The 10,000-nt window shown below is 38.1% G+C and overlaps 3 protein-coding genes across 15 annotated transcripts in view; 2 read left to right on the top strand and 1 right to left on the bottom strand.

Annotated features, from left to right (window-relative positions):
• Positions 1 to 7,542, top strand: part of agt (O-6-alkylguanine-DNA alkyltransferase) — an 8,942-nt gene extending 1,400 nt beyond the window's left edge. Inside the window, exons 2-5 of the mRNA XM_043029869.2 lie at positions 1,620 to 1,786; positions 2,152 to 2,297; positions 5,723 to 5,818; positions 6,030 to 7,542. Coding sequence (XP_042885803.2) covers positions 1,620 to 1,786; positions 2,152 to 2,297; positions 5,723 to 5,818; positions 6,030 to 6,196 — 576 coding nt within the window. The 3' untranslated portion in view covers positions 6,197 to 7,542. The remainder of the gene's footprint in view (positions 1 to 1,619; positions 1,787 to 2,151; positions 2,298 to 5,722; positions 5,819 to 6,029) is intronic.
• LOC147468014 (uncharacterized) lies at positions 2,739 to 4,898 on the top strand. The gene is made up of 2 exons (XM_086555359.1): positions 2,739 to 2,819; positions 3,747 to 4,898. The coding sequence occupies exons 1-2, from the start codon at positions 2,739 to 2,741 to the stop codon at positions 4,896 to 4,898; spliced, it is 1,233 nt and encodes a 410-aa protein (XP_086411485.1).
• The window catches only part of LOC122261985 (putative monocarboxylate transporter 5), a 65,693-nt gene continuing 62,760 nt past the window's right edge, over positions 7,068 to 10,000 (bottom strand). For all 13 annotated transcript variants that reach the window (XM_086555576.1, XM_086555577.1, XM_086555580.1 and 10 more), the window contains one exon: positions 7,068 to 10,000. This exon is cut by the window's right edge and continues 248 nt beyond it. The gene's annotated coding sequence lies outside the window, so the exon portion shown is untranslated.

Raw genomic sequence — 10,000 nt, 5'->3', positions numbered from 1 at the left:
AAATAATCATGTTATCCTAATTTGAAAATCACATACCAAAATGAAAGTGGAAAAGTCACATAGAAATCAGTGATATTGGAGTCCATAACAGAACAAATATAATCAAAAGTAATTATCCTTATTTACATAGGGAACAAAAACAAGAAAAAAAAAAAAATAGTATCTACATCAAACCAGATTAAGTATGGCACATCAATTTAAAGTGCTGTAAAATATATTAATATGGAAAGTACTCAAAAGGAACCCGTAAGAACAGGAACTAAATGCATCCAAGACCACACTGATAATTGAACTAATAAAAGGCATTTATGATATGTCCAAATGGTAAAGTTATCTACAAAGTTATAAGTCAAAATAATAGTTCAGTTGAACATTTCAGTCATTGGAACACCACAAACCAAATAGCTACAAAATCATATCAGAAATACAGTCAGTGGTCTACACGCTACCACGAGAACTTGGTATAGGAGCAAGAAAACTAATGATTGGTTGTAAGTATTTATTTTTGATACACAGTATATCTCGGTACATCAGAGGCAACAAACTATCAGATCTGGCTATAAAAAGGCACACAACACAGCTGGCCCCATAGACAATCAAAGACACCTCAAACATAAAAAGAATAAAAGCAAAAAAATAGATTAATTGGAAGTATATCTGAACAGGGCTCTTAAGTACTATAAAATTAAATCATTAAGAACTCCAGTCCACAACCATGTAGAAGACAGACCTATGCATAATAAACAAGAAAAGAAAAATATAAATGACTTAGATGATAGACAAATCAAGAACCAAATGAACACTTGTTCCTTTACTCCAAGGTTTAATTCCATTTTCTGGAAGCATTATAGAAACTGCAAATTAAGAACCTAAATGTAAATTACAGGAGGGAAGCAGCCAGCTACAGAAAATTACAACCAACCCAAAATCTTTCTACAAAGAACAAAAATTGTAGACATATAATAACAAAAATCTTTTTTTTTTTTTTACAAGAAACCCTAATGAAGCATCATGAGTAGAAGCAATTTTTTTTTGTCAGTTATAGCATCTTCAAGACAGTTCTGTAATTTGTAATAGAATTGCTTAGAAAGGTAATGTATCTAAGGGTAGCATTGTATGTATAGAGTGAAAAGTAAACTTGAAAATTTGGGAAATTATGAACCCAAACAGATTGGGAAATGTGGAAAGAAGTCATGATCCAAGACAAGACAGAATCTTACTGAATAAGAAATACTAGTACAAAGTCATCCCAGCAACTTCCAAAGGACTAAGAAAGACTGCTATAAGCAATATGTTCTCATTACAATCAGAAGAAAGTAAATGGTAAGGTATTTCTTTAAAGCTATACTATAACAGATGTTTTACAGAAAGAAGGCAAAGGGAGATGATATTAAGTACTTTTACTTTACTCACTGTCATCATCATCATCAATGTATTTTTTCCTTTTTTCAGTGTAACATTACTTAGGAATTTTGATGAATTGAAGAACAGTATAGTACATAGGCTACAAAAAAAATAATATCATACAAGAGTATTAAATGAAATAATGATGAAGATTAACTCGCCTTAAAATTTTGAGATAAACCTCAGGTATTCTAAAAGATCACCCAATATTACAGATGTCTCCGAAGATGAAGAAGCCAAAACCCACTTGTGAACGGCCTGAATCTGAGTACAGGTTCTCTTCTCCACTTGGCTACATCATCGTTAAGGCTTGTGACACTGGCCTCCATTCAACTAGCCTTGACGGAGAGTTAACGGATGAGAATTTTACACCAAACTTGAGGTGAGTTTGGACTGTTTTGACAGTTTGATCTTACAGTTTGTTTGGTGGACATGTCAACTAAGGAGTTTGTGAAGTGGAGGAAAGAAGGATTCTTATGTATTTATAGCTTGGTAGTTTTTGTTGTGTCTACTCATATAAATGTATATATGCATACCTACATATGGATATAGGGATGGATGCAGGCACATGTACATACACCTGCACATGCACTTGCACAAGCACAAGCACATCACATCATATCACATCACATCACATCACATCACATCACATCACATCACAAGCACATACATACACACACCATCACAAACACAGTCACAGACATTCCTTTAATACTTGTTGTTTTACACTTTTCCAACTGATTTCAGAGAAGGTGTAAAACTTTTGGGAAGTAGCAAAGTCCCAGAGGTGATCAAGAAGTGTAATATTTGGTTTCAGACTTACTTCAATGATCTAAAGAATATTAACAGTGTGGAGAGGCCAGACATCTGTGTGTTCAAGAAATCAGACCTAGGTCAGTCCTCAGAAACTGTTTGTTCTTGTAGAAAATAATGTCTTTTTTCACTATATATTTTTTGTTTTGTTTCTGTGATTAAGTTATTTCCAAAGGTATTGACAATTGATGATACTGTTATCTATTACTTTACTATCATCTGTTATTTATGCCAGTTTTACCAGACATTTGCAGTCCTGGAGTTGTAAGAGGCACAGATACAGAGTATACTTGGGACTCTGCTTTGTTGCAAACTGCATAGTACATAAGCCAATTTTGTTACTATTTTCTTGGCCATTTATTTGACGTGACCAGAGAGGGTGAGGTCTTTGTTGATCTTATGCCAAGAATCTCAGTTTCATTTAGCAATAAAAGAGTTACCGCAAGTTAAATATTGTTATTAATGGGTTACTGATTCCAGGTTGGGATACTGATTCCAGGATACCATTAATATATTTCAGAATGAATGTCCTAGCACATTACCCTGAGGAGAACTGGCTGTCATTAGGTGATCAGAACTGGCCAATAAAAACAACTTGTAAAGTCATTTCATGAGGGTATCTCTTATGAAGATAGCACTTCATGTGCAGTCAGCACTTGGATCTCTCTCTCTCTCTCTCTCTCTCTCTCTCTCTCTCTCTCTCTCTCTCTCTCTCTCTCTCTCTCTCTCTCTCTCTCTCTCTCTCTCTCTCTCTCTCTCTCTCTCTCTCTCTCTCTCTCTCTCTCCTCTTTCTCTCTCTCTCTCTCTCTCTCTCTCTCTCTCTCTTCTCTCTCTCTCTCTCTCCTCTTCTCTCTCCTCTCTCTCTCTCTATTTCTTCCTCTCTCTCTCTCTCTCTCTCTCTCTCTCTCTCTCTCTCTCTGTCTCTCTCTCTCTCTGTCTCTCTCTCCCTCTCTTCTTCTCTCTCCTTCTCTCTCACTCTCTCTCACTCTCTCTCACTCTCTCTCACTCTCTCTCCCTCTCTCTCCTTCTCTCTCCCTCTCTCTCCCTCTCCTCTCTCTCTTTCTCTCTCTCTCTCTCTCTCTCTCTCTCTCTCACTCTCTCTCTCTCACTCTCTCTCTCTCTCTCTCCTCTCTCTCTCTCTCTCTCTCTCTCTCTCTCTCTCTCTCTCTCTCTCTCTCTCTCTCTCTCTCTCTCTCTCTCTCTCTCTCCCCCCCCCTCCTCTCTCTCCCTCCCTCTTCCTCCCTCTTCCTCCCTCTCCCTCCCTCTCCCTCCCTCTTCCTCCCTCTTCCTCCCTCTTCCTCCCTCTTCCTCCCTCTCCCTCTCCCTCTCCCACTCCCTCCCTCTACCTATCCCTATTCCTTCCCACCCCAACAAAGTATGTCACACTCTCTCTCTCTCTCTCTCTCTCTCTCTCTCTCTCTCTCTCTCTCTCTCTCTCTCTCTCTCTCTCTCTCTCTCTCTCTCTCTCTCTCTCTCTCTCTCTCTACAAAAGAGAGAGAGAGAGAGATCTTTATTATCTTTCTATCAAGTGTCTTCATTCCCCAATTCTTGCTCCTCACTTCTCTGCTGTTATCCGAACTTCACTCGACCCAGATGCACCCAGACTTCCACTTCGACCAGGTGGCCACAACCTCATCAGTGAAGTATGCAACAACCTTCGTGGCCTTGGTGTCAACGTCCCTGAGGAGGCAGCTATCCCTGATTTACCACCGTGGCGAGTTCCCCTCCCTGATGTCACATTTACACCAACCTCCAAAGATGCCCTTCCCCTTTTACAGAAGCAATTGGCTCTAGAAACCATCACCAGAGTGTCCGTGTCTGTCCCCGCTGCACACCACATATATGTTGATGGTTCAGTGCAGGCAGACGGGAGTGCGGCGTGTGCTGTGTTTTCACCCACCATGGAGCCACCTATGGATGGTGAATGGCACGGCCGCAGGCTACCCAACTCATCGAGCTCTACTTTCTGCGAGCTTCATGGCATTCTAGATGCAGTAATGATCATTGTTCAGCAAAGAGTTAATGGGATAATTGTTTGTGACTCGCAGTCAGCTCTTCAAGCTCTTTCCTCTGCAAGACCGAGCTGTGGCCATGTTGTGCAAGAAATTCTGTGTCAACTCGCCACCGCCCATGACGCATCCCTTATCATATCTTTCGTGTGGACGCCTTCTCACATCGGACTTATTGGTAATGACAAGGTGGATCGTCTTGCCAAGGAGGCCTGTGCATTGGACCTAGATGATGCAACTGCCTTGCCATCCCTACGGTGCTTCAGAATCAGCATATTCTCAGCTGCTCATGCCATAACAACACATCGAAGGAACGCAGAAAGGACCAACAGTGTTTCCATACAGCATCATGACCACTTTCTTCAGAGTCCCTACAAGTACCGCCAACATGGGCTTATGGTGCGTAGGCATAATGTTGTAAGTGCTCGGCTCAGGTTGGGGTACCGGCCAGTATGGCAAGTCTCCCAAGCAGAGGACGTGCCGCGCTTCTCCTCCTGCAAGCTGTGCAACCGCCCCAACGCCAACACCCTCGACCACTATTGCCTCCATTGCCCCACAGTGACAAATTTACTACCACAGGGACAGACCTTACATCAAATTTGTAAACATTTGCTCACAGATGACAACTTAGATGTACTTCTTGCTCGCCATCCTCACTTTGGTGGCTGTTAATTGTATAGACTTGTTTCCTCTGTGTTGAGTGTGTGTGCGTGTGTGTGTGTGTGTGTGTGTGTGTGTATTAGTGTGTGTGTGTGTGTATGTGTGTGCACGTGTGTGTACGCGTGTGTGTGCGTGCGTGCTTATGCGTGTGTGCGTGTGCATGTGCATCCAGCGTGCCCTGCGAGACACGAGTGCTCTGTAATATTCTTTGGACATTAATGTTACTAGGTCTGCCGCCAATAGGCGTAATAAATTGATTAAATAATAATAATCTCTCTCTCTCTTTCTCTCTCTTTCTCTCTCTTTCTCTCTCTCTCACTCTCTCACTCTCTCTCCCTCTCTCCCTCTCCCTCTCCCTCTCCCTCTCCCTCTCCCTCCCTCCCACTCTTCCTCCCTCCCTCCCTCTCCCACTCCCACTCCCTCCCTCTACCTATCCCTATCCCTTCCCATCCCAACAAAGTATGTCACTCTCTCTTTCTCTCTCTTTCTCTCTCTTTCTCTCTCTCTCTCTCTCTCTCTCTCTCTCTCTCTCTCTCTCTCTCTCTCTCTCTCTCTCTCTCTCTCTCTCTCTCTCTCTCTCTCCCTCTCTCTCTCCCTCTCTCTCTCTCCCTCCCCCTCCCCCTCTCCCTCTTCCTCCCCCCCCCCATCCTTCCTTCTCTCTCCCTCTTTCTCTTTATGCTATAGTTCCTTGTCTGCTAATCGCTTTATAATAGATTCCTAGAACCATTATAGTTTCAACTGCTCTTTATTGTGTTTTTCCCTCCCTTTTGGTAATTATCTATTATTGTTGATAAATGTATTCATATTTACATTCAGTGCCTTTCTTCAATACACAGCATTTCGTGAATTAGTGTGGAAAACCCTAGCTGACACAGTGGGACCAGGTGAAGTCATCACATATGGTGCCTTGGCTGACAGATTGAAAAATCCTGGTGAGAAAAAGTTTGCTCAGTGTGATGTTTTCTGCATTTTGTATGTTTTAAGAAGTTTTTTTTAAAAAAGAATGATACTATACTGTAAACTGGAAATGGATAATTCACTGAGTCATAGTGTTACTGTGTTGTTATAAGTGATATCACAGGATGGATAGTTCATTCTTTTCTTTCTTCTTTTATTCTCTAGTATTGTTTGCTTTCTAAACAGGTGCTGTAAGAGCTGTGGGTTCAGCAATGCGCAACAACCCCAATGGTATTATTGTACCATGCCACAGGGTTGTGCGGGCGTCAGGGCTGGGACTCTATCATGGAGGTACTCGACAGTCAGTCAAAGTCTGGTTGCTGAACCATGAAGGAATTACAAAATATTCTTAGTCTTAATTTTTGTAGTGTTAATCCTCTGACTATTGAGATCCTGAAAAAGAACTTCAGGATTTATAAAGAACCCCAAGGGGGTTGCCAGTCCAATATCTGTAAAGGAGAAGACAGATTCATCAAGTTTTATGAGAAATCATCCTGAACTAACAACTCCTCTAAGCCAGTACTTCAGCTTAAGGTGAGATTACCCATGGCTGATCTGGTATCTAGTGCACTGACGGGATTGGGAAAAGGGAAACTCAGCCTACTGCCATGATGCTATAAAGATGTCAATAGATGCAAGGGGTTAAAGATACCAACAAATGTCTTGACCCCTAAAGGATGATGTATGGCAGTTGTCATACTCAGGTATTTGTTATACTTGACAAATGAGGATTTTTTCTTTTCTTTTCAAAAGTGTTTCATAACAATATTTTGAGACTTCTTTTCCCTCCTGTGGGCATATATTATATGACATTGTCATATTCAGGTATATTTGGTACAAAGGGCAAAATTTTGTAAAAGTAATTCTAATTGCCAGTTTTTCTATTTGTTTATTACAGCTTTTCCCCATTATTAATGCACACATAACTGAAAGGTTATGTGTGCAAAGCCTTTTAGGGTAAAGTTACTGTGAGGATCATTGATACTGTTTTTGCTTTTCTTTTTTAATAAGTGTTGACTTAGCCATAAATAATCTGAAGAGACCAATAAGAACTTGCCTTGTCTTAATTTACAATATTTACAATATTTAATTTTAAATCTCTTTTTGTTTGTAAACAACTTTGGAGCTGTTTTGTTAAATGTGTCTAGCAGGAATTTATGATATATGCACATTTGTAAAAGCACCATAATATTGTAATTTTTACAAGGATATTAAAGAAATATGTGAAAAAAGTCTTTATTGAATCTTAACCATACCAAGCCTTCAAAAGAAATATACATTGTTTGTTAGGCAGCCCTTCCTACATGCATACACATGGATATTCAGTTTGCAAAGAAAATTACATGTATTAGCCAATGCTGATTTCTTTGCAAATATTTACTTAATTAGTGTCAGAATAAATACAGTATTAGTTAGTGTGTACTAATGTAAAAAGGCCTGTCTATAACATGTGAATAAAGGCTTCAACTTGCCAACTTGTGACTATATATACACACTGTAAAAGTATTATACTAAACTATTGGATGTATCATATTCCAAAGGGCTTGTAAGCCTGATAAGTGTGAAAAATTATGTCCTTAATTACTCAGTAATTGCAATACTAATCATCAAAGGTGTAGTTCTAAACATAGGGCAATATGAATATCACATGCTCTTAATGTTACAGTTATTTATGACTAACATTACATTTTTTTTCTAATGTGATTTTATTTTGTCCTTGCATTTTACTGAATACCCTGTTAATGACAGCATGAAATTAGATATGGTGTAATCATCAAAGAGAAATGGGCAACAGTATTATATTTACACACATACATACAATATAGTTATATCTTCTACCAGGTATCCCCTTGTAAAACTAGCAAAGTTTTTAAGTTATTGCTGTATAAAAAAACCCTCCAGTTGCTTTGAATATATTAACATCCAGCCATTAGCTAACTCATATCACTTTGCAATCTCACTTATTTCTTTATCACACTACAATGGGTCTGTGTAGTGAAAATAAATACTTTGTTATAAATAAAGCAAACGTGGCAGAAGATATTACTGGAGTTTTTCTTTAGCTTTTTTTTTTTTACAATATCATAAAACATATTCTATACAGAGAGAAATAAGAAATACCAACACTTTGTGTATCTTTTGGAATATCAGTGTCATTTAAGTGAAATTGCTAGAAATTAATCCTATAAAGAAAATCTTTTTTAAGGTACTTGTACACAAGTATGTGAAAAGTGATAGATAATTGGAGTTGAGTTTTGATATTCACAATTTGAACTGTCTTCACTCCATCAGATACAAAATAATAGAAACTACTGTATCTTAAATATAATATATTCTATACAAAATGCATATATGGATCTGCCATTCTTCAAAAGTACTCATCTACACATTTATTTAACACTATGAACTGGACCACCTTAGTGTCCGCAATTAAAAGGTTCAGGGCACGGTGTATATTGTTGAGACATCCTTTTATATATGCTTGCTGATACAGTGGATGTGAGCTGCAACCACCAGCGCCTGGGGGCTATGCTTGTATGCTTGCACTCGGAGAAACTCTAAAGCTGTGCAACCTTGGAAGGTGTGATAGGGTGCAGTACTGTTTTAACTCTGTCGCAGAATTTGATTTCGTTGTCTTTTTTCAAGTGTCAAAGGACTTCCCAATTGTATACTTAGATGTAATCTACAGTGCGACTTCACCCAACAAAGCTGCATATTTTTATTTTATTCTTCTTACCTAGTCTGTGATGAACAGGGTTTTGTTTCTAATTTCACTGCAGTCAGAATTTGCCCTTGGTCACAGAAGACACTGGCAAATCAGCTGATGATATGTACTGTTGTACTGACTTAAGTATAAACCATTAGTATATCTATTATAAGCAGCTCTAAAACACAACCTAGAGATCCAGTGTGCAACATCAAGGATACTCTACTTTGTAGCTACACATTGTGATTGCCTGCAATTCTCATCTAGGCAGGGTTAGCATCTGCTGTTTATTAAGAGGTAAATGAAATAGAAAATACCTTTGTGTCACTAAAAGGTATGTTACAATATTTAACATTTCACTGGTTGAAGGGCCTATATTACACTTAAGTAATATAAGATCATAAGAACCTTATCCATTAAGAATACTTCTATTTTCTAAAAAGTCAAATTGTTTAAATAAAATAAGAATGACATGAGGAAAATGTACAATATTTTTCCTCTTCTTTTTAAAAAAGTGATCCTGTAGCCATGAAAAGTGATCCTTTTCATAGCTCCCATGAAACTATCTATCAACACATTACACATGAATATGCATCCTGTAAGAGGCACTCATGAATAAAGATACGGTTAAGCATAGCAAACCCAAAAGAAGATACCCAGAATGTATTTGAATTAGAAAAAAAGCAAATTGAGATATTTGTTTGCTAAGATCACTATTCCCATCTGGATGAATTAAGACTAGTTAACGCCAACATACAAAAAAATAGAAGGAAATTTGCTCGGAGAATATATGTGATGGAATATGTCTGATTAATCTTATACTGTAAATAAGTCAACATAGAATTCTATCTCATTTGCCTTTGAGACTGACCTAACAAAACATACTTCTCTTTCTAAGCAGTAAAAGAAGGGAATATATATTTTGAGGTAGGTCATTAGAGAAAATAAAGATAAAATACCAAAAAATTAGAAACAGCATCTATTCTGGTGAATAGTGATATCAGAATTAAGAGATTTCATATTAAACCAACATTTTATTCAACCATTTCCTTATGGTGAGCAGCCTTTTCTACCTTTCAGATTTATATCACAATAACTTAAAAACTAATCTGTATGCATTCCACATATGAAATTAACAAAACTTATATGTATAATTACAGTTGCATTGATAATGAGCTAGACAGAATTCAGGTTCAGACAAGTATGTAATAAATAGATTTACTACCCTCTCTTTAGTCTTATGAAAAAAGGGAAATAACAGCTTATTATTACTGTATTAAGTACCTTTTTTCTTTTTATAAGCATTAATACTATTTATTGAAAGTTAGCATTTGGAGCATCTGCCCCTCTTTCCATTTTCTGTCAAAAGATGTACTTCATCCACACATGCTAATTTTCTTATCATAGTTTTGTCTTCAAGCGTCCTCTGCACTGGAGTGTTGCAGGGGGC

The sequence above is a fragment of the Penaeus japonicus genome, unplaced genomic scaffold, assembly GCF_977035675.1.
Source record: "Penaeus japonicus unplaced genomic scaffold, GWHDUDI00000001_assembly GWHDUDI00000031, whole genome shotgun sequence".
Taxonomy (NCBI): domain Eukaryota; kingdom Metazoa; phylum Arthropoda; class Malacostraca; order Decapoda; family Penaeidae; genus Penaeus; species Penaeus japonicus.
Note: the sequence above shows the minus strand (reverse complement) of the source record. Positions and strands in the feature narration are given on the sequence as shown.

Bases quoted from the DNA above. Each gene is read 5' to 3' on its own strand.
- LOC147468014 (XM_086555359.1), top strand. From the start codon at position 2,739: ATGAATGTCCTAGCACATTACCCTGAGGAGAACTGGCTGTCATTAGGT. The intron at 2,820-3,746 runs GTCATTTCATGA...CTTTCTATCAAG, and splicing joins CAATAAAAACAACTTGTAAA to TGTCTTCATTCCCCAATTCT.